Consider the following 23,678-nt stretch of genomic DNA (forward strand, 5'->3'; position numbering starts at 1 on the left):
TGGGCTGTGTTCAGCACCCAGAAGCTTCCCGCCTGGAGCCTTTGTTTTCTCACCCTTGGCCGGGCTCAGTGCTCCATGACCGGGTTTAGTGCTCGGTAGCTGGACTGGGTGCTCCTTACATTTCATTTGCATCTTCCATCAAATCCTACAAATGTTGGGTGATGCATGATGTCTAGCTCATGTCCCTTCTCTGAGTTTGAGCTTTGAAGACTTCTGTTTGCCCCGTACCATTCTTTTGTCGTCTTTATTCAGTCTGTAACTCCAGCTGTCTGTCCTATCTGTCCTCCTGTCTCCCTGATAGTCATACTTCCGCCCTGGGACCTGGCAGTAGAGACGGGAAGGTAAGGAGTTGGCCTGTGCCTGGTGCAGGGGCGCCACCTGCTGGCTGGTTTGCTGCATGATCCCGCGGAACGGCACAGCCGGCGCTGGAGCTTCCAGAAGCTTAGCTGAAAAGGGCTTTTCCAGGGACCATTGGTTCCATCCCCTGCCTTGGGGCGATCCTTGTTAAAGTTGCCTGAGAAGATGAAAATTCTTGGAGAAGAAGGTTTAACATCTTCTTTTAGTCACCTGTATTGGTGTCGCAGCCCGTTCTCAGGGTTGGACAGTCAGATAATTCTTGACTTTAGATATCTAAGGCCCACATTTAAAAAGAGAAAAAAAGCATTATTCACAATAGTCAAAACCCAAGTGTCCATCAACAGAAGAATGGATAAACAAAATGTAGTATATACCTGCAATGGAATATTATTGAGCCATAAAAAGGGATGAAATCCTGATACATGTGACAACATGAATGAATCTTGAAGACATCATGTTGAGTGAAATAAGCCAGACACAAAAGGACAGATATTGCATGATCTCACTGATATGCAAGGTCTAGAATAAGTAAATTCATAGAGTCAGGAAGTAGATTAGAGGCTCCCAGGGGCTGGGGGAGTGCGGATGGGGGAGTTAATACTTAACTGCTGCAGAGTTTCTATTTGCGGTGATGGAAAAGTTTTGGTAATGGATGGGGGTGATGGTCGTACAACCCTGTGAATATAATAAGTGCCGCTGAATGATACACTTAAAAATAGTTAAAATGGCAAATGTCATGAGATATGTATATATCCATATATATATGATTAAAAAAGAGAAAAAACCCAAACCTAAACATATAAAATATGTGGCCCTCTTCTTTCTCATCTCATCACTTTTGCCATTTAAAGGCCTAAATAGAGACCTCTGGATTTGCCATCTTCTTGGCATTGCCATCGGTGTAAAAGAGAAGGAAAGAGGCCGACTGATCTTTGATAAGGCCCCCAAAGTCACTGAACTGAGCCATAATGGTCTTTTCAACAAATGGGGCTGGGAGAGTTGGATATCCATATCCAAAAGAATGAAAGAGGACCCCTACCTCACCCCCTACACAAAAATTAACTCAAAATGGACCAAAGATCTCAATATAAAAGAAAGTACCATTAAACTCCTAGAAGATAATGTAGGAAAACATCTTCAAGACCTTGTATTAGGAGGCCACTTCCTAGACTTTACACCCAAAGCACAAGCAACAAAAGAGAAAATAGATAAATGGGAACTCCTCAAGCTTAGAAGTTTCTGCACCTCAAAGGAATTTCTCAAAAAGGTAAAGAGGCAGCCAACTCAATGGGAAAAAATTTTTGGAAACCATGTATCTGACAAAAGACTGATATCTTGCATATACAAAGAAATCCTACAACTCAATGACAATAGCACAGACAGCCCAATTATAAAATGGGCAAAAGATATGAAAAGACAGTTCTCTGAAGAGGAAATACAAATGGCCAAGAAACACATGAAAAAATGTTCAGCTTCACTAGCTATTAGAGAGATGCAAATTAAGACCACAATGAGATACCATCTAACACCGGTTAGAATGGCTGCCATTAAACAAACAGGAAACTACAAATGCTGGAGGGGATGTGGAGAAATTGGAACTCTTATTCATTGTTGGTGGGACTGCGTAATGGTTCAGCCACTCTGGAAGTCAGTCTGGCAGTTCCTTAGAAAACTAGATATAGAGCTACCATTCGATCCAGCGATTGCACTTCTCGGGATATACCCGGAAGATCGGAAAGCAGTGACACGAACAGATATCTGCACGCCAATGTTCATAGCAGCATTATTCACAATTGCCAAGAGATGGAAACAACCCCAAATGTCCATCAACAGATGAGTGGATAAATAAAATGTGGTATATACACACGATGGAATACTACGCGGCAATAAGAAGGAACGATCTGGTGAAACATATGACAACATGGATGAACCTTGAAGACATAATGCTGAGCGAAATAAGCCAGGCACAAAAAGAGAAATATTATATGCTACCACTAATGTGAACTTTGAAAAATGTAAAACAAATGGTTTATAATGTAGAATGTAGGGGAACTAGCAGTAGAGAGCAATTAAGGAAGGGGGAACAATAATCCAAGAAGAACAGATAAGCTATTTAACGTTCTGGGGATGCCCAGAAATGACTATGGTCTGTTAATTTCTGATGGATGTAGTAGGAACAAGTTCACTGAAATGTTGCTATAGTATGTAACTTTCTTGGGGTAAAGTAGGAACATGTTGGAAGTTAAGCAGTTATCTTAGGTTAGTTGTCTTTTTCTTACTCCCTTGCTATGGTCTCTTTGAAATGTTCTTTTATTGTATGTTTGTTTTCTTTTTAAATTTTTTTTTCATACAGTTGATTTGAAAAAAGAAGGGAAAGTTAAAAAAAAAAAAAAGAAAAAAGACAAACAAGGATAAAAAAAAAAAAAAAAAAAAACACAAAACGATGTAGTGCCCCCTTGAGGAGCCTGTGGAGAATGCAGGGGTATTCGCCTACCCCACCTCCATGGTTGCTAACATGACCACAGACATAGGGGACTGGTGGTTTGATGGGTTGAGCCCTCTACCATAAGTTTTACCCTTGGGAAGACGGTTGCTGCAAAGGAGAGGCTAGGCCTCCCTGTATTTGTGCCTAAGAGTCTCCTCCTGAATGCCTCTTTGTTGCTCAGATGTGGCCCCTCTCTCTCTGGCTAAGCCAACTTGAAAGGTGAAATCACTGCCCTCCCCCCTACGTGGGATCAGACACCCAGGGAAGTGAATCTCCCTGGCAACGTGGAATATGACTCCCGGGGAGGAATGTAGACCCGGCATCGTGGGATGGAGAACATCTTCTTGACCAAAAGGGGGATGTGAAGGAAATGAAATAAGCTTCAGTGGCAGAGAGATTCCAAAACGAGCCGAGAGATCACTCTGGTGGGCACTCTTACGCACACTTTAGACAACCTTTTTTAGGTTCTAAAGAATTGGGGTAGCTGGTGGTGGATACCTGAAACTATTAAACTACAACCCAGAACCCATGAATCTCGAAGACAGTTGTATAAAAATGTAGCTTATGAGGGGTGACAGTGGGATTGGGAATGCCATAAGGACCAAACTCCACTTTGTCTAGTTTATGGATCGATGTGTAGAAAAGTAGGGGAAGCAAACAAACAGAAAAAGGTACCTAGTGTTCTTTTTTACTTCAATTGCTCTTTTTCACTCTAATTATTATTCTTGTTATTTTTGTGTGTGTGCTAATGAAGGTGTCAGGGATTGATTTAGGTGATGAATGTACAACTATGTAATGGTACTGTAAACAATCGAAAGTACAATTTGTTTTGTATGACTGCGTGGTATGTGAATATATCTCAATAAAATGATGATTAAAAAAAAAAAAAAAAAAAAAAGAGAAGGAAAGAGCAGAGGGGTGCCTGGGGCAATGTGAGATGTGAGCTCCCTGTACAGCTCTCTGCAGCCCATCCTCCCCTGGACCTGCCCAGCTGTTGGAGAAACACTGGATGAGCAGCTGCTGCAGCCTGCTTTTTGGTTTCCCAGTCCTTTCCTTCTCCATCTCGCTCACTGTCTCCAGGTTTGTCTTTATTTAATGCTCTTTTCTTCAAGGCATGCCTTCCTTACAAACCATCAGGGCTGCGCCTTACCCACCAAGTGAAGTGCAAATTCCTAAAATGGATATAGAAGCCCTCTACAATTATCTTCTGCCTCCTCCTGGGAACACTCCTTCTTCTGTTCCCCATTTGGAATTCCTTCTCCTTTCCTCTTTGCCCAAGCCCTTCCCTTCCTTCAAAGGCTCATTTCTGTGAGCAATCTGGGGCACCCCAGCCCTAGGAGACTCTTCTTTTGCACTTCTGTAGCTCTTTTATTTAAAAAAAACATCGCTTTATTTAGTTATAATTTATATGCAATAAACTGCATGCATTTAATGTGTACAATTTGATGAGTTCTGACATATGTATATACCCATAAAACTGTCATCACAATCAAGATAATATTTCCACCCCACCCCCAAAGTTTCCTTGTATCCTTTTTGTATACCCCAATCCCCATCTTCCATCCCCAGGCAACTACTGGTCTGCTTTCCTTCACTGTAGATTAGTTTACATTTTCTGGAATTTTGTATGAATGGAATCATGCGGTATGCACTCACTCCTTTTGGTCTGGCTTCTTTCACTCGGTTCCTCCATGTTGTTGTGTGTTTTGATCATTTGGTTTTTTTATTGCTGAGTAGTGTTCCACATTGTGGGTGTATCACATTTGATCTCATGCAAGTTTTCATGAGTGTGTCTTCTTTCCTCCACCTGACTGTCAGTTCAAGGGCTGGGGCAGTGTGTTCAGCCATCGTCCCCATGGCCCCAGCGTGGGACCCACCCCCCCATGGTGGGCAGTGTGACCATTGACGAGAAGCAGTCATAGTGCAGAGGTAAAACACATGGTATTCAGACCACAACGCGAGGTTCAAACCCTGTCATGCTTGAACCTGGTCAAGTTACTTAACGTCTCTGTGCCTTGATTTCTTCATTTATAAAAGTAGATGATAATAGTTCTTACCTGGTAGGGTTATTCTAGGGATAATACAGTAAGTAAATGTAAAGCTCTTGGAAAAATGCCTCAAACACTTTAAATACTCATTATTATTGGGAGGCAGCAGAGCATAGGGGTTAAAATCGTGGATTCTGGAGAGAAACTGCCCTGCCACTGTGACTGCGAGATGTTAGGCAAATGCCTCAGCTTCCTCATTGGGAACCGGGGTTAGTAAAGAATATCCTTGCCACTGGGTTGCAGTGATGATTAAACAAGTAATTTCTTCAAAGCCCTTAAGACCATGGCACATAGCCGGTGCTATGCAAATACTAGCTGTTATTATTTACTGAGTGAATGAAAAGTGTCAAGGGCAGGGTTGGAGAGCTTAGTCCTGGAGCAGGACAGGGCACCTCAGGGGAAGGATTTTTTACTTAGGGGGCTCTGATTTTCCTTCTTTGGAGCTGACTGTGGAAGCAGAGGGGATAAGTAAGACATTTTTGAGCTGGAAACTTTTTAGAGGCTTTTGAACTCCTGGTTTGGAGTGTGTTCATCTGGGGCAAGTGACCCTCCGAGTTTAAAGCTGGTGGAGTCTAGAGATGGTGGTCGCTCTGTACGTCCCACCTGGGGAGCACGCAGCTGTGAGCCAGGCCCTGGGCTAACCATCGTCTCCCCCTCCTTACAACAGCCCTGCCAGGCAGGGTGGAGCACTGTCATCTTACAGGGGAGAAAACCAAGGCACAGAGGAGTAACACAGATGCTGGAGTTGAGGACTCCAGGACAGTGCAGCTCGTGGGCTGATGGGCTGCCTGCGACTTGGAGAAAGTGGCTTTACTCTCTGGGTGAATGCTCATTCACAAAAAATCAGAGACCTACACGCTGGTCTCTAAGGTGGCTCCCGTGTCAGCTCTACCCACCTAAGCACTAACCACCTCCTCCTCTCAACTCTACCCGCTCCACTGTCTTAAGTCAATTTCAGAAATAAATGCAAATTTTTCCAAGTTGCACCTCATCATCTCCTTTTGCTTGGGAAATGACTGGCGGATGTGATACAAGTACCCTCATTTTTTTGCTTTGCTTATTATAGGGCCCAAATCAGAGAATACTGTAATGAATGCCCCTAAGCTTTCCACAGTCTTTAGTTTGCAGTTTGTCCTGAGTTGACACTGCAGAGCTCCGAGGCTCCTCCAGCTTCGTTTTTCTCAGTCCCTTGCAACTTCCTTTTCACTTGCTCTCATTGACCTGCGCGGCTCCGAGAGAGAGATGGCTCAGGAATGGCCCCAGCCGTGGGGAAATCGAGGCACTGAATTCCGTGGAACTCCAGGGCTTTGTGCACCTCATGACCTCTCTGAATCTCCTTTTTTCCCCATCAGTTTCTGGAAACCTGGGTCCCGGACCACCAGCCCTGTCAGATCTGCACGTGCCTCAGCGGGCGGAAGGTCAACTGCACCTCGCAGCCCTGCCCCACAGCCAGAGGTGAGTGAGCTGCCCTCCCGGGCTCTTGGAGAAGGAGGGCCCTGGGGGGCTTCCCGCTCAGCCTGCTCAGACCCGGTGGGCCAGACCCAAATACTGGGTGCCTGGAGTCCTTTCCTTGGCCTGTATCTCCCCGTGACAGCCCGCCCTTCTTCACCTGGCTGAGCTTGAGGATCCCCATCCCGCACCTCGATAGACCCTCTTGGAGTTTAACCCTGCCCCCCCTCCCTGCCGTGACCCTCTGACTCAGACCCCCCTGGCGCGTAAATTGGAGGGTTCCCACAGGACACTCGGGGAGACTCGTTCCATCCGAACTCCCACGGCCTGGTGCCCCATGGGCCTCCTCTACAGGCCCCAAGCTGGTTTTCGGGGACAAGATCCTGTACCATGTTTACTGACGTGGTGCCAGCATTGTTTGCTCTCTGACTGTGGCCCTTCCGTCCCCCAGCTCCCACGTGCGGCCCGTGCGAAGTGGCCCGCCTCCACCACGGCGCCAGCCAGTGCTGCCCGGAGTACGAGTGTGGTATGTGCCCCTCAGGGCTTGCTCCAGGGCCCCGGCCCCCAGGAGCTGTGTCGTGGTGCCCAGAAGCTGGTAGGGTCCGGGGTGCAGGGTGGGTGAAAGAGGACTGGCAGGTTGGAGGTGGGTCAGGATGGACTAGGGTTTCCCCAAAGTGGAAAGAGGAGTCTCTGGGAAATAGGAATTCCTCCCTAGAAAAGTTCTACAGAGGGTCACTAAATGTAAGGTTTGGGAGCATTTAGAAAATCTCTGGGCACCCCAAAGATTTTCTTTAGGAAAAGTCATGCTAGAGTAACCCATTTCCTTTCTCGATAAGACGCCGTGGCTCCTGCATCTAGAGAAGGCCACACCCAGGGAACTTCGAGTTCATTTGTCATATTTGTCAAAGGTTTTATGATAGGTTTGCAGACTACATGGTGAACAGAGGGCAGAAGAATTGTATAGTTAAATGAATTGAGAGATGATGGAATAAGCCTAGCATGACAGGAAATGTCTCGTGTCCTCAGCGCTGTCCCGCCCAGTGTTTTCAGTAATTGTGTGGATAAAGACATAAAGCACAGTATCGTAGAATTTATAGGGATGCAGATCTTTGAGGGAGAACAGATAGATCATGGACAGTCCAAGGATCTAAAGAGAATGAAATAATCAGAGAAATTTATTTGTGCTAGTGAAATTTATCAGGAACAGTTAGAATTCCTGTAGAGGAAGGAGATCTGACTTGGGAACAGTTTGTATAAAATAGGTCTCAGAATGTTAGTGGTACAAGAACTGGAGGGATCATTTAATCAAATCTCTTGTTTCATAGACATTAGTAAGCTCCTACAATGTGCCAGGCACTTTACCATCATCATTTCATGAAATCCTTAGACTAACTCTGTAGAGTTCCACTTTGCAGAAGAGGAGACTGAGTTCTAGAGGGGTCAAGTGATGTGGCTGAGATCTGGGAGCCTAGCAGGTGACAAGAGTTATCAATGTGACATGGACTTGTCTATCAGCTCTCTCTCTCTAATTGTCTGTCTATATCTAATCTATCCACTATCAGTTATCTTTTTATATCTAGCTGCCTATCTATCTACCTACCTACCTATCGATCTATCTATCTAATCTATCTACCTATCCATCTGTTTAATCATCTATCTATATATCTAATCTACCAACCACTATTTCTCTCCCTTCCTTCCTTTCTTTTCTTTCTCTTTCTTTCTTTCTTTCTTTCTTTCTTTCTTTCTTTCTTTCATAATCCATTTATCATCTATCTAGCTATCATTTGTCTACCTATCATCTATGTATCTATCATCTTCTATCTATCATCTATCAACTGTCATCTATCATCTTTCATCCATCTATCATCTAGCTATCTATCATCTATCATCTTTCTAGCTAGCTAGCTATCATCTATCATCCATCATCTATCTATCATCTATCTATCTTGCTATCATCTATGTATCATCTATCTCTCATCCATCTATCATCCATCTATCATCTATCTAGCTATCTATCATCTATCTATCATCCATCTGTCATCTTTCTAGCTAGCTAGCTATCATCTATCTCTCATCCATCTGTCATCTATCATCTATCTTGCTATTGTCTCTCTCATCTATCTCTCATCTATCTACCTACCTACCTACCTACGTACCTATCATCTGTATCCACCCATCTAATCTGTCTATCATCTATCTACCTATCTAAAACAGTAGAAGTCTACATGAGTAGGAATGTAGGGTCCCACTTGCAGGTGATGAAAGAGGAGCCCCACTGAGCTCTGAGTGGCGTCTCTCTGTCCTGGCCTTCAGTGTGTGACCTGGTGAGCTGTGATGTGCCCCCGGTACCTGCCTGTGAAGGTGGCCTCCAGCCGACACTGACCAATCCCGGCGAGTGCAGACCCGTCTTCACCTGTGGTAAAGCCCCTGGGGTGGAGGAGTGCATGTGTGTGTGTCCACCCTTTCATAGCCTGAGGAGGGTGTTCTCTTTCTCGGGGACTTTTCCAAGATGCTGTCATTTCCAATATTCTCGTTAGCCAAATCTGGGTTTGGATAATGTCTGGACTGAGAGGTTAAGGTCACACCTGGATTGAATCCCTTAAAAGTCCTTCCAGCTGCACACCACTGGAGTGAGCTCAGCCCAGGCACCACCTTCTTTGGCCATATTAGGAGGCAGTTGGCTCCAGAATCCAATCTTTATCCCCGCCCCCCATCTTCTCCTCTCTCCATCCTCCCATCCCCCATGGAAGCAAGAGGAAAGTTCTCTTGGCTTGTCCTTATCATAGGATCTTATTCCCAAAGACATTTGCAGATGTCTCTGTAGTCTTAAATATTTACTCAATAAATTCCATAATTTCAATGTGGAGTTAAAGTACGACATGCTAAGAAACTGAGTTCTGTATTCAGCTGTCGAGAGTACCTACTCTAAGTCAAGTGTAGTTCTGGTCCCTTGGTTTAAAATCTGGCCTCACTTGAGGTCTTTGATGTCAGTCCTTGTGTTTGAAGGAAGTTGGGAATAGGCAAGGGATGCAGGGATGGGATTTGGCATTTGTAAGATGAGGTTGAGTACTTGATAGGATTGCTGGCTTTCTTTTATTCTACATCATAGAAGGACCTGCAGCTGCAGGAATTGTTCTAGGTTCTGAGGTGGGGAAAGCCCTGTTGATGGGATTGAATGAGCTGGCAGCATATAAAAATGTTTGCCAGCTCTTAGTGTGCCCAGCTCTATCTGGGTTGTAGGGATTCTGCATCTGATGTCTCTGAGAATCGGTCTCTGGAAGGACCCTCCTCCTTCCAGATGAACCTAGGAAGGTGACAAAGCAGGGCCCAAGTGCCTTCAGTTCTCCATGAGAATTCCCAGCTTCACATTTCTCCTTTAATTAATGTTCTTATTTTCCTTCAGACCAACTGCTTTTAGGTATAATTGAATATCCAGCAGGCCCTGTGCTGGGTTCATGGGCATTACTGATTTAATATTCTGGGGCTAGATTTCCCCAGGACCTTACATTATCTCTGAGCACCTCTCAGCTGGCTGTGTGCAATGCCTGGTGTGGCAGGACTGAGGGCATCTCCTGGTGCTGCCTCCCCAGCCTGCAGGAAGGAGGAGTGCAAAAGGGAGCTCCCGCCCTCCTGCCCCCCGCACCGGACGCCATCCCTTCGGAAGACCCAGTGCTGTGATGAGTATGAGTGTGCTTGCAACTGTGTCAACGCCACGGTGAGCTGCCCACTGGGCTACCTGTCCTCGTCTGTTACCAACGACTGTGGCTGCACCACCACCACTTGCCTCCCGGAGAAGGTAGGGGCTGCTCAGCCATTGATGAAACAGTGGCCAACACCTGCTCCTCATGGAAGATTCCTGTCTACCCAGTATTCCCTTCCTTCCCAAATTGAGGGCTACCTGGCTTGGTGGGCAGGCCATCAGGATTCTATCTGCAGCCTGCATGGAAATTTAGTTAATTAGGGAGGTGTTTCTAGAGAGCCTACTATGTGCTCAGCATGGCTAGGTGCTGAGTTTACAAATAATGTAGAAGACAGGTCCCTACCTCTAAAGAGCATATTTGTAGGCTAGCTAAGGAAATAATGTGATTGCATGGGCTGTTTAGAGACTAGTTAATAGTTTAGTCATTTGTTAATTGCTATTGATTCATCCATCTATCCATCCAGTATTTACTGAGCAACTACTATGTTCTACCAGAACTGGTACAATGTTAGGAGCTATGGGAGAAATGAAAGATGCAGTCCCTACTTATGATCTTGTTAGTATATATATGACAATACAATTAAGTGTCAATGGATGGTACACACATTAAATGCTAATAGCAGTTTTCTAGGGAAGAGCTCCATCAAGGTGATTTATAATGAAAGATTTAATGGTGGTAATGAGCCAGAATTGCAGCAGCTTGCTGGGTTACTGAGAGCCAGCCCTGGAAAGAGTGGCAACAGGAGGCTGCAGTTATCTTTCCTTGGAGCCTCCTAGACTAGAACAGACACTCATTTTACTGGAATGCCCTAGACATCTGTGGTCTCTGGGTGCTCGTCTAGCCCAGGGTTTCTACGTGCCAAGGTTCCGGAGAAGTGGGAGCTGGTCTGGAAGATGGTGGTTGCTGCTTCTTCTTTTTGTTTCTTTTCTTCCTCCTCCTCTCTGGAATCCTTTTGCTTTTCTCCTATTAATGTTCTTATGTCTCTTTAATCTATAGCAGCCACCCCACCCCCAGCCCCAATTTTTTATACCTTTGATTTGTCTGGATTTTGCTGGTAGCATTCTCATGGTATTGCTTAATGTGTTCCCCTGTTCCCTATATAAGTTAGTCTAGAGCTTAATTACATTCAAGTTCAAATGCATGTGTGTGTGTGGGGTGGGGCATGAACACATCACAGGTGGTTCTGTGTGCTTACTATTGCATCATACCATGAAGTGCATAATGTTCACTTGTCCCACATTTAAAGATAAAAATGATTACTGGATTCAAGTGATATCAGCCTGTTTCTCCATCTTGAAGTCCCCCATCAACATTTTAACTAATCGTTTTAATATCCATGGTGATTATTGCCTAAGATTCATTATGCAAGAGTTGCAAAATTGTGTCTTTTCTCTAATTTTGCCATTTTTCTACGCTTATTAACTGGGCTTCTTCCATAAGGAAGAACTTTCCCCCAATCACTCTGGTTTCTCTGAAATAGAGTTCCTTTATGAATGGCAGGATAAATGCTTGATTCTGTTCCCCTATTTATCCTTTTTCAGAGTAAAGAGTTGGTGCACTAGTAACCTTGAAAGATGACCAAAGAGTTTTGTTTTTCTTTCTTTCTCTCTCTGCCTCCCTCCTTCCCTCCTTCCCTCCCTCCCTTCCTCCCTTCCTTCCTTCCCTCCTTTCTTCCTTCCTTCCTTATTTGTATTATTATGAACTCACAGTTGTTATGTATTTCAGTGTTTTGATTCATTGTGAGCTTTCTCCTTCTTGATGCTCAAGTTGTTTTATCTGGGCTAAATGGGAGCTCCTGCATGGTGGGTCTGGAGGCCCTTGGGCTGGCTCCTCAGCACTGACAGCTTTCTTGCTTTCTGAAATACAAGGTGTGCCAGTCTCATCTTGGGCATTCCCTGTCCTAGACCGAGCCTCAGCCATTTCATCGAGGAGCTGTGGCACCTCTAGATGACGGGGTATTTGGATGCCACAATCTGGATACCAGGGACACTCACTCACTGCTCTGGGCTGTCCCTGTGTCTAGGCTGTTTGGTGAGCAGAGCCTGGAAATTAAAGTTTTAAAAGAGGATGACAAACTCATAAGTTCATCATGATATTTCCAATTCAAATGTAAGATTGTAAGTTTTACTTAACTTCTTTGATTTTTATACTTGTGTCACTTCTCTTTCAAGTTGAAAATCTTGGTTCCTAACATAATTAGCATCATTATTTATTTACTTTGTCTTATAATATGCCTATGGTAGTTTCAAAAATAATACTGCCAATATTCCTCCTAACAATTTAGGAGTTTAATATTTCTTTGCAGTTCTTTTTGTCCTGAGAATGTAACTCATTAGGGATACACATTCAAAATACTGGGTTTAAAACTCACTCGAATAATTTTTTTACTCTGTGTGGTTATTCCACTGATTTAATATCCAGTTAATCAGAGATTTCCTTTTTTTTTTTTCACTTTTTAAGGATTGATCATTTTTTATTTAATTTTTTAATGTAAAATACTTGACTGATTCCACAGTCCAAATTGTAAAGCAAGATACATTCCTAGAATTCTCACTTATCTCCCTGCTCCTTACCTTGTTCCCCACTTCCCCATCTATAATTTATTCTTTTCATTAGTTTTGGGCATATCTTATTTTTTTTAAATATAAGAAAATTTTATGTATTTATATTTCTTTCAATTTGTCACAAAAAGGGTAGCATATAAATTTTGTTCTGAACTGTGCTTTTTTATTGAACAATACATTCTGGCTATTATTCTATATCAGCATATAGAGATTTTCCTGTTGCTTTTGCCAGCTGTATGGTACTCCATTGCAAAATGCACCTTTGTTTATTGAACCAGGTTCCTATGATGGATATTTGGGTTGCTTCTGTATTTTTACATCACTAAGAACGCTGTAACAAATAGCCTTGTGTATATGTCATTTTGTCTGCTTGCTAGAATGTCTTTAGGGCACAATCTTAGAATTGAGATTCTGGGTCAAATGGTATATTCACAGGTAATTTTGCTAGATATTGCCAAGTCCACTACCTAGGGGTGGTAACATTTCTTCACTGGCTTCTTCATAGAAGAACAAGGGGTTTAACGCAACTATACAGAAGCCAGAAGACTGAGTAGATATGTCATGATGGTTTAAAAATATACATGTACTGCTATTTTTGGAGGACAGACTTGGTACTAATTTAAAAACTGTCCTTAAGTCTCCTGATCAAACAGCTTCCTTAGTGCTTCATTCCTATAAATTAAAGTCTAAATACTCTGTATGTATGGCCTACATTCTAGGCTTTACATATTTTGTTTGAAATTTTTTTCTTTATTAGAGAAGTTGTGGGTTTACAGAAAAAGCAAACACAAAATACAGGATTCCCATATACCACCCCACCAGCAACAACTTGCATTGGTGTTGGAACATTTGTTACATTTGATTAAAGCACATTTTAATAATTGCACTATTAATTGAAGTCCATGGTTTAACTTAGGGTTCACTGTTTGTGTAGCGTAGTTCCATGGACTTTTTTTTAAAAAATTTATTCTCTTACCATATACACAATCTAACTTTTCCCCTTTTAGCTGTGTTCAGATATATATTTCAGTGTTAATTGCATTCACAATGTTCACCATCCATATCCTAAACATTTCCATTGTTCCAAATAAGAACCTCTACATATTTTGATCCCAATCAACCTTTGTAACCTCATTCCTCATATTCCTTCCATAGTTTACAGTTCTGCCAATAGGATACCTTGACCCTCAAGCACATGCCTCTGTACCCAGAGCCTTTGCCTATTATGTTCCTTGTCCTTTGTGGGCCTCTAAAGGAGACATGTTCACAGTCCCTGTCCATTGCCCTTCAGCCTCAGTCCACCCCCACAGGGGCAGAGGGTTCCAAGTCCAAGGATACGACTGGTCTGAGGATTGGGCGCAGCCTCCTGGGTGGCATGGGATGGGGAGGCGGTCAGGGCAGTGATGAGGCCGGGCCGAGGCAGCCGTGTGTTGTTTCTTGGCCTTTGGGCTGTGAAGGACTCCCAAGGGACCACTCCCAGTAGACCGGGGCCCTACCTGGGTGGGCAGAGACCACACCATACCTCAGCACTAGCCCGGCTGCCAGCATGGGTGCATGCTCACTGATCACCCTTCAGTGGATTGGGTGAGGTCACCCTGGGAACCCTGTGTCTACAGGTCTGTGTCCACAGAGGCACCGTCTACCCGGTGGGCCAGTTCTGGGAGGAGGGCTGCGACATGTGCACCTGCACCGACATGGAGGACTCTGTGATGGGGCTGCGTGTGGCCCAGTGCTCCCAGAAGCCCTGTGAGGACAGCTGTAGGCCGGTAAGTGGGGCAGTGGGCTGGGGACTGCAGAGAGCAGCCAGGGAGGGGAAGCGGGGGAGGGGCTCTCAGGAAGCAGCAAGAACAGCCCTTGGGTCACGTCTGGCTCAAGGCCCAGGTGAGGGGCAATATGAGTTTCAAGGGCTAGTCTGATCCAGGGAAGAGATCTTCCAATGTGCTTCTCAGCAGGGAACAAGAGCCCCAGCCCTCCTCCATTTCAGCTTTGGCAGCTATGCTTAAAGGATTGTGTTGCTGAAAATATCGGGGATTTATTTCCCAGTGTTGTATATCTTCAGGGAGTGTGGCTGTCAGACCTGCTTAATTCCATTCTTAGTTCCACTGAGAAACCAGTGACTTTAGGATTGGGGAGAGGTAAGGAGAAGGGTCTGAGATATATGTTTTGAACAGGTGTGGGCTAGATGATTTGGAGGAGTAATTGGAAAGAGAGAGATGAACATACAGGATGAATCCTGGTTGCACAGCAAGACAGTTGGGATGCTGGAGGTGTGGAAGAGAATCTTAGAAAGATGGCAGCTGGAAAATTTGGTGGCCTGGGGTACCTGAGCATGAGGAGTTTGTGGGGTTTTTGTGGAACACGGCATCTGGCCTTGGAGTCACCCATAATATTGATAATTTATGTGCCCATGGTGGGAGGCAGCAGAAAGCACAAAGAATACACAAATCCAGATCACGCTGCACTTTTGGAGAAGTATACAAGAGTGGCTAGATCCCTAAACATATTAATTACTTTCTTCTCTGCTTCCTTGATTCTGTTTGTGAGACCTGTGAGGCTTTGCTTCTTTTACAGCACTTGGAACGTTCTGCCTTGTAGTCTAGGATGTGTTGATTGTATCATCCTGGTTTGTTGGTTTCTCCATGGTACCAGGAACATCATAGGTGCACAATAAACGACCTAGAATCTCAGCTGAGGACAGGCTGGGGACAACTCACTGCGCACTGTCGTGACGTGGGAGGCATGTCAGTAGGGTCCCTGGAGATGGTGTGAAGTTGAGTTGAGTCTCTGGGGCTCTCGTACTGCCCTAGAGAGAGGCACCAGCCGGCTCCTCTGGAGCACTGTGTGCATTTTCTGACGTGTCTCTGGCTGTGAGTGTCCTTGGGGAGCAGAGCAGACCCGGCATCCACACCCAGCTGAACAGCTGCAGGTTCCCTCCCTCCTGAGGACACAGCCCCAAGATGCAGCAGAGTCCTGGGCTCTCCCCCCTCGGCTCCCGGGACAACCACACACATCATTGCTTTGTCTATTCTTCACACATTGCTTTACACTTTTCAGTGGGGGGTGGATGGGGGGTGGAGGCAATCCCAGTTTCCTATGCCCTGGCCAGATGAGAGGACCTCCAGAAGGCAGGATTGCCTGGCATGCTTTCTGGGAAAGATTGGTCTTGGTTGTACTCTTATCTCATCTCACTTTTCTTTTGTAAAAAATACTGCATCTCATAAAATACCAGGCAAATGTCAAGGAACTCCTGGGAAAGCCCAACTCTGCACTTCGATAAGAGATACTTGGCTTAAGTTACTCACCTTGTCTGGGTAATTAGGCCTGTTAGAACAGAGACTAGATCTCAGGACACCTGGATGTTTTCCCCGAATCCATGAAGTGCCCTAGATTTCACCAGGACAGAGGCCAGATCAGTTAGCTGCTGCTAAGTGAACTTCGGGCTGTCTTTAATGCTCCCACGGACTGGATCTCGGTCTTGAAGCAGAAGCTTTCGGAGGGCAGGGTTGTGTATAAGACCCAGCTTGGTGATGCAATGATTGATTCTTACTAACTGCCTCGTGGCATGTTCCTCAGACTGATTGATAACACAGTTGAAAATGTCCAATCTGTCCCTCTCTCTGCAAAATCCCAGGGCTCAGTGCACGTGGGAAACAGGTGAGGGCACCTGTGTTGTTGCTGCTGGCCTGCCCTTACTCTCTGTCCCTTTTGTCTCTGCAGGGCTTCACCTATGTCTTCCAGGAAGGCGAGTGCTGTGGCAAGTGCCGGCCTTCCGCCTGCGAGGTGGTGACCGGCTCGCCGCGGGGGGATTCCGAGCCCACCTGGAGGAGTGTAGGTCTGGCCCCGGTGGGTGGGAAGGAGAGTGGTGGCCTTCCCGTGTTCCCGGTCCAGTGTGGACCTTGGTTCATCTCTGTAAGAGGAGCCTTTGCTTTCCCCTCAGGGAGTTTAATCTACTGGTGTAATCCAGATGTCCGTTAGGGTTACCTTGCCCCTTGGAAACTAGATAAGATTGCCTTCGATTCCTCTTTTGCAGATTTGGGGAGAATCCCAGGGCCCTCCCTAAGAGTTCTGTGAGCTCCTGGGGGATTGATGCCCTCCTGTCACCCGGGATCCGAGTTCTCACTTCTGCTGAGTGGTTGGTTTAGGGAAGGCCTCACCCTCCTGCATGGGTTGGGGTCTGCCCCCCCCCCCCCCCCACCATAGTCTGTTCCATAGCCCCAAGGCTGTGGGTTCTGCTCTGAACCTTGTGGGCCCAGGCATGGCCCTCAGACATTTTCATTCATTTCCATGGAAAACTCCCTGGTGATTTTAGGGAGGTGGAGAAACTTACAACTAGAGAAACAAACATTATTTTTCTCCAAAAATGTCCCTCAGCTCCTTCTGCAACTCCGGCCCTAGCACCTTGCCATGTTGCTAACTGTCATCTCCCCCTCCTGTCTTCTGCCCAGTTTCCCACCCCAGCAGACCCCCACTCCTTTTCTAGGGCAGAGGGGCTTAGCTGTCTTATGAGCTCAGCACCTGCCCTCCTGGGCCCCCTAGTCTCTCACTCAAGATGCCAACTGAGCCATTTTCCTAACAAAGATGATTCCCTCCTTGGAAATTATGGTCCAGATGCCAGGGTAATAGTAATTCTTTTGCTCTGGTTTGTAAGGATGAAGCAGACAGTGCTCAGCCTTGGCAGCTTTGAGGTGCACATGTGGCCTTTCTGTTCTGTCTCCTTCTAGGAAGGCCGAGTTACACTGCTTCTACAGAGGAAGGCAAAGAATTAACTGTCTAGCCCCCTGAACCTGCCTCATCCCCTACCCAGGCCGGTTGCCTCTTTCCTCCTTATTGATAACAGAAGGATCTGAATGGGTTTCCACTTCCCCTTCTAATTCGAGTTACCTGTGGATTTCCCTTCTATGCACCCCTCTTTCCCACTTGCAGTTTGTCTCTCTTCATCCATCCCAAAGAGAGGCAGATTTTCTCCCTCCTCTCTTAGGCAGGAGCCCGGCTCAGACCAGAGGCTGCTCCATCCTAGTGGGGGCCAAGAGCTGGTCCCTTTGAGCCCCAGTACTCCTGCCCCCATGATCCCTCATCTCCCTTTGGAGTCCTCACAGCCCCGTACGAGTGCTCACAGAGCATGGGGAGACCCGAGCTCCTTTCCCCCAGCTCGGGTCTCCATCTTACCTCTTAAACTTGGAGTTGGCATTGGCTCTGCCGCAGCCGGGACATGCCAAGGACTTGAGGGGTGGTGGAATGGACCCTTCCATGGACCCTGGGGCTGGGACTCAGCAAGTGGTCAGGGGAGGGCGAGGCCTGGAGATTGGAATCTGGTGACCATGGGAAGGCACGGGCCTGGAGTGGGCCGGCAGGGGGCACCTGATTATGTATTTAGACACTGGCCTGCACGGACAGCTCTCTCTACCACCCAGTTTCCAACCAGAACCTCCCTGGGATCTTTCTGAACCATGTCCTTGGCCGCTCCCAGTGCTCTTTGGAGCCACACTTTGAGGCTAGGCCACCCACCCGCAGCGCTAGAAGCCACAGGGACGGCTTGCAGAGCTGTCGGGGTCAGAGGTCAGCACTCCCAGCCCCCTGCCTTCTCCTCATAGGAGCTGGGAGTGGAGCGAGGCCGGGAAGAGGGTGGCACTTTCTCTCTGCCTCTCCCCTGTGCCAGCCTATGCTGCTACTTCTTGATCACAGTGCCCTTGAGTCTCTGAACTCGGCTCAGAATCAGCACTAGGGATGGGAGGCAGCGTGCCTGGCTTCCCTAAGGAGCTTGCCTAGGTGGCAGAAGGAGTGGCTGTAGAACAGGTGGCTCTGACCCTATTCCATTCTCTTGCTTGCTGGACCTTTCCTGGCCCTTGTTTGGAACTGCAGTCTGGGTTGGGACTTAGGGTTAAGCCAGGGCCCACCCCCAGGCCTCAAGCCAGCTCCCCGAGGGAATTCTGCCCTCCTGTTCCCCCCTGGATCCTGGCCCTGCCCCAGCACATCTGACCAACTCGGGTGCCCCACAGGTGGGCTCTCACTGGGCCTCCCCTGACAACCCCTGCCTCATCAACGAGTGCATCCGAGTGAAGGAGGAGGTCTTCGTGCAGCAGAGGAACGTCTCCTGCCCCCAGCTGACCGTCCCCAGCTGCCCCACGGGGTTCCAGCTGAGATGTAAGACCCTGGAGTGTTGCGCCGTCTGCCGCTGCGGTAAGGCCCGTCGGCTGCCTTCAAGCCCCTCTTCCCTTCCTGGCTCCCATGTTCTTTGCCCTTTCAGCAACTCAGGAAAATGGGCAGGATCAACATCTTCCCATCTGTTCTTCTTGCGTTTGTAAGAAAGCAAAAAAGATGAGAAAAATAGAACAGTTTCCTGAAGGTCACCAAATGCCCAGTCCTGTGCCCATTGAGGCTTTCATGCCATTATCTCCTGTAATCCTCAAACTACCGGGGACGTGGGTGCTATTGTGGCCTTGTTTGTTTGGATGCCCTTCACGAATGGTAGAACTGGGACTTGGGCCCAGGCTTCTCTGACCCTGCAGACCTTCTTCTCAACCCGAGGCTGTATTGCCTGTCATGGGAGAAGGTGTTCCAACAAGCAAAGAGCAGCAACAACAAACAACAATTCGCTCCACACCCCTGCCCTGAACTCTTGGTGTGGCTTTATCTTGGGAGTTAAAGTTCTAAGAGTGGAACTGCATTGTCTCCTAAACCCAAACATCCTCCCACTCATCTCTTCCCAGGAATTTGCTTAAACAAGTGCTGGGGAATGCATGGGGATCTCCTCCCTGTGGGCTGGGCGGGGTGGTCCCAGCTGCTTTGTCTTTCTTCCGTAGGTCTGGGGGAAGGGAGGCCACTGTGGGCTCTGGCAGAGGGAGCCCCAGAGCTGTGGGGGGAGCAGGCGGAGAACGACAGGTGGCTGCAGGAGAAGGCCGTGAAGGAGCACTGCGGGGCCCTGCTCCCCACCACGGCCTGCTTTTGCCAATGTGCTCTGTGCACACCCAGGCTCTCTGCACACTCACACTGCACTTCTCTCTCCCCTAGAGCCCGTGGAGGCCTGTGTGCTCAATGGCACCGTCATTGGGGTGAGCTGCTGCCCTCATCCCCCCGGGCTGGGGGCAGGGCTGGGGGTGCTGGGGGAGGGGCGGGGCGGCCCAGTCCAGCCCGTTATTCTAAAGTGGAAAGGGAAGGAACCCAGGAGAACTGGTCCCCGCTGCACCATCCACTCTTGCAGACCCCACTCTCTAGCACTCATGCCCCGTGTCCACCCCCGGCATGTGGGCATTTCCTCTGTGTGCAGAGAAGCCTTCTGAGGCCCTCTTTTGCTTCTGCCTGGGCTGCCTCTCTGGTGGGAAAGCCCTGGCACCTCCCATCGTGGTCCTAGAGGTGGGCGGGTAGGAAGGGGGCGGCCGTGGGAGACAGGAGGATCAGCTGGGGGCTCCTGGAGGACCCAGCAGGCAGGTGGCCCCTGGGGAGGGGGTCCGGGAGACCAGGGCACTTTGACCCGGCGGCTTCTCCTTCCAGCCTGGAAAGAGTGTGATGATCGATGTGTGTACCACTTGCCACTGCACCGTCCAGCTGGGGGCCATCTCTGCATTCAAGCTGGAGTGCAGCAAGACTACCTGCCCGGCCTGCCCCCTGGTAAGAGGGGGGCAGACAGGGCCGAGGGGAGGGACTGGAGGGACGGCCAGACCAAACACTGGCATGACCCAGGCAGCAGACCTCACTGGGGTCTTCAGATAAGTCTCTTGCTGTTTTCTGATTTTGGAAAATATTTGACAACCATGAAGAAGAAAGCAAAAGTTTCACCCACCCAAATCACGACTTTTGGAAGTAATGCTAACTTTCAGTTTATAGATTTAAACATTTTCTTCTAGTGTGTGTGTGTGTTTTTAAACAAACATAATATTTACAAGGCTTATGATACTATATTTACAGTCTTCTATCTTTTACACACTTTAAGAAACATTAGTACCATGTACCATTCTTTGAAAATACTAAAAATCAATTGTCAACAAATATTTATCAGACACTATGTGCGAGACGCATGGCGACACAATAGTTACATCCTTTGAACAGCTCTGTCCTTTGAATGGATGTGTCTCAGCATATGCCACCAGCCTTTTGTTATTGGATATTTAAGTGCCTTAAAAATATTTCACCGGTTTTTGTCAGGTCATGGTAACCCATTTGCTCTGATTACTAGGCTGAATTCCAAGAAGTGGAATCACTATTTCTAATGTGGTAGGAAAAAAATAACCCAACAAAGTGGCATTTCATTGTTTTGCTTTGTCTTTTAATCCCACCTTGCTGGGATTTTATGAGCCCTGTGTTGCCAGGACAGAGTCTACAGCTCAGGAGGAGGCCTCAGCTTCTCCTGCAAAGTCCTCTCTGAGCTCAGGGCTTCTGCATTTTATTAATATTTTTTAATCATATTTTTTATTGTAGAATATAACATATATACATAGAAGTGATAACTTTCCAAGTCTAATTTAACAAGTAGTTAGCAAATTTCAAAGAATATTATAGGTTACAGTTTCACAGTTTCAGTTCTTGCTTTAATGTGAAATATAACAAATATATAAAAAGGTAATATTTTTCAAAGTTTGATTTAACATGTAGATATATAGGAAATTTCCAAAGTTGTTGTGAGTTATAGTCCCACAGTTTCAGTTATTTCCTTATTGTGAAGTATAACATATACAAAAGGGTATAGCTTTCAAATTATAGTTTAACAAGTAGCTATAGAATAAATTTCAAAGGATGCTATGGGTCACAGTTCCACCATTTCAATTCTTTCCTTCTAGCTATTCTAATAACCTAGCAACCAAGAAAAAGAAAATTATATAAAGGTTCAGTATTCCTAATCCCTTGTTAAATTCCATCTTGTCTGTTGCTACCCCTTCCTCTAGTTTAATCACTTTCCCCATCTTCAGGGATGTCAGGCAGTGACCACCCTAACCTGTTCATCTTGAAAAGGGGTGTCGACTTAATGAGAAAAGGGGACACATCTAGTTGATGTTCTTGAAGAGGCTATTGCCTCTGGGTTTTGGGACTTCACTGGCATAGGAGTTCTCTGGAGCATTTAAGTTTCTGAAGAATAAACTTAGTGAGTGAAACTTGTATAGAGTCTCTGACAGGGATCTGGGTATTCTTTAGGGTTTTCGGGACTACTATTGACTTGGGCTTAAGGCTTCTGTTTTAGAAAACACAGTTGCTCAGGTGAGTTTTTTGTGAGCCAGATGCTCTTTCACAGGGCGGAAGGGGAGGGTTTCTCCCGTCATCCTGGCGAGGCCGTAGGCTGGGCCGTGAGGAGCAGCACAGCAGACCGGAGGGACGGAGGCTGGGGCCAGGTGGGAGCTGACAGGCCACGCAGGTGCTTGGTCTGCTCTCGAGAACAAGGGGCGTGCGTTTTACGTCTCCGTACTTCACTGCACTTAGAACCGTGGCACGCTCAAAGGAAGGGCATAATCTGTTTCTGATGGAATGGTTCAGAGAGAACATCATTCCTGCCTTGATTAGAAAGAAGCCTACAAGGTTTGTTTTTTTTTTTTTTTGAATCCCATCTGATGTTTTCTGGTCTGGGGTGCAGTATGAGTGTGTGTGTGTGTGTGTGTGTCCACCTCCCAGTATACATTTGGGCTTTAATACAGAATGAAATAATGCTCTCTGGAGATATGTGGCATCCCTGTTACTGCTGTGCGGTTGAACCACCATCAGGACAGTGGTGAGAAGTAGCCCGGGGCCTTGGTGTCTTGAAGGAGCGAGTGTCTTGGGCTGCTTTCCGGAGGGAGAGCCTGCTGGGCCCTCTGGTGGTCAGAATGAGGCTGAAACGCTAGCCCCCTCTGCATCTGAGAAAGCCAGCATTAGAATCCAGCCTAGATGTTGGTTTCTCAATAGTCTTAATCCTTTTAGTTTATGGATTCTCCCTCCCTTCTCTGAAATTCTGACATCTCCCGGGCAGTGTACCCACCTCCTCCCACTTGAAAACCCCTCAACGAGTCCTCCTCTGCATTTCTCAGTCTGCCTGTGAGCTCCATTCCAGCTCAGCATCCTTAACTGGTCCAATCCTATTCCCCGCCATGAAGGGGCTCAGTGGAGCGCCCTGGGGGTAGGGTAGGGGAGCTGTGGTGAATTAAGTCCAGGCAGCTCTGCTTGACCTGCCTACACTGGACTACATGAAACCGTGAGTGTCACCGGAGACTTGTGAGTCCGTTCCCTCCCAGAGGATACCAGCGGAAGGGAGTTCATGCTGAAGCCTGACGGATGGCTCTGCAGGACGGCATGAGGAAGACGGGGCCACCCTGACATGGAGCCCCGAGAAGGCGCCCTGATGAGGAGGCGACTGAGCTGACCTTGAGCAATGGGTGGAATGTACTGGAGGACCTTCTGGGAAGAGGCTGGGGAGGGAAGCAAGGGATGGGATAAGGAAGCAGGGGGAGATGAAGCTGGAGGGCTTTGAGCAGCGAGGAAGTTCATGGAAAAAGGCTGTGAGACGCGTGCAGAGCCGTGTTTTGGGGGATGGTTGAGCCGGGGGTGCAGGACTAATTGGTTGCTCAGGCTGAAACAAGCGAACTCTGCAGCTGGCTGGGAAACATGGCTCAGCAGGCGGAGGAAGTGGCCACCCCTGAGAGGAGCAAGAAGGACGATTGCTGCTGTGATTGAATGTTCCAGCAAAAGCCCCTTTGGCACTGTCCTTCTCCCCGTGTGGCGGTATGTGGAACACATACCCTGTCAGCCTCCATGGGGAAGCCCAGCAGGGCCACGCCAGCCGTGTCATCGTGTGCATCTGGGGTCTCGCTTTACCAGGCAGCAGACCTGCTAGAGGGTCTGTTTCCTTATTCAGTCCTGTAAGTGGTTCTTTTGTGCTCCTTCTCCTCCCTCCCCTTCTTCCACATCCTCAAAATAATTGCCCCTCTCCTGCTTGTTTTCCACCCCTTTCCTCTGTCGTCCTGTCCTTTCTCCTCCCATAACTCCCCTCTCCCTTTCCCTATTCTTTGCTTAGCTTTGCCCTCTGCCTCTCTGGTGTCTGGATTTTGCACCTCCCACCCCTTCCCCTTGACTTTGCAGCCCCCTCCTCCATTTGCTCCCATCCCCCTAACTTCTA

At 47.2% G+C, this 23,678-nt stretch overlaps 1 protein-coding gene across 2 annotated transcripts in view; it reads left to right on the top strand.

Annotated features, from left to right (window-relative positions):
• The window catches only part of VWF (von Willebrand factor), a 160,911-nt gene that overhangs the window by 127,590 nt on the left and 9,643 nt on the right, over positions 1-23,678 (top strand). For both annotated transcript variants that reach the window (XM_037844993.1, XM_037844994.1), the window contains 9 exons: positions 6,243-6,345; positions 6,791-6,865; positions 8,656-8,760; positions 9,933-10,138; positions 14,224-14,373; positions 16,325-16,435; positions 18,604-18,784; positions 19,616-19,656; positions 20,096-20,212. In XM_037844993.1, coding sequence (XP_037700921.1) covers positions 6,243-6,345; positions 6,791-6,865; positions 8,656-8,760; positions 9,933-10,138; positions 14,224-14,373; positions 16,325-16,435; positions 18,604-18,784; positions 19,616-19,656; positions 20,096-20,212 — 1,089 coding nt within the window. The remainder of the gene's footprint in view (positions 1-6,242; positions 6,346-6,790; positions 6,866-8,655; positions 8,761-9,932; positions 10,139-14,223; positions 14,374-16,324; positions 16,436-18,603; positions 18,785-19,615; positions 19,657-20,095; positions 20,213-23,678) is intronic.

This window comes from Choloepus didactylus, chromosome 8 (genome assembly GCF_015220235.1).
Source record: "Choloepus didactylus isolate mChoDid1 chromosome 8, mChoDid1.pri, whole genome shotgun sequence".
In the NCBI taxonomy this organism is placed as follows: Eukaryota; Metazoa; Chordata; class Mammalia; order Pilosa; family Megalonychidae; genus Choloepus; species Choloepus didactylus.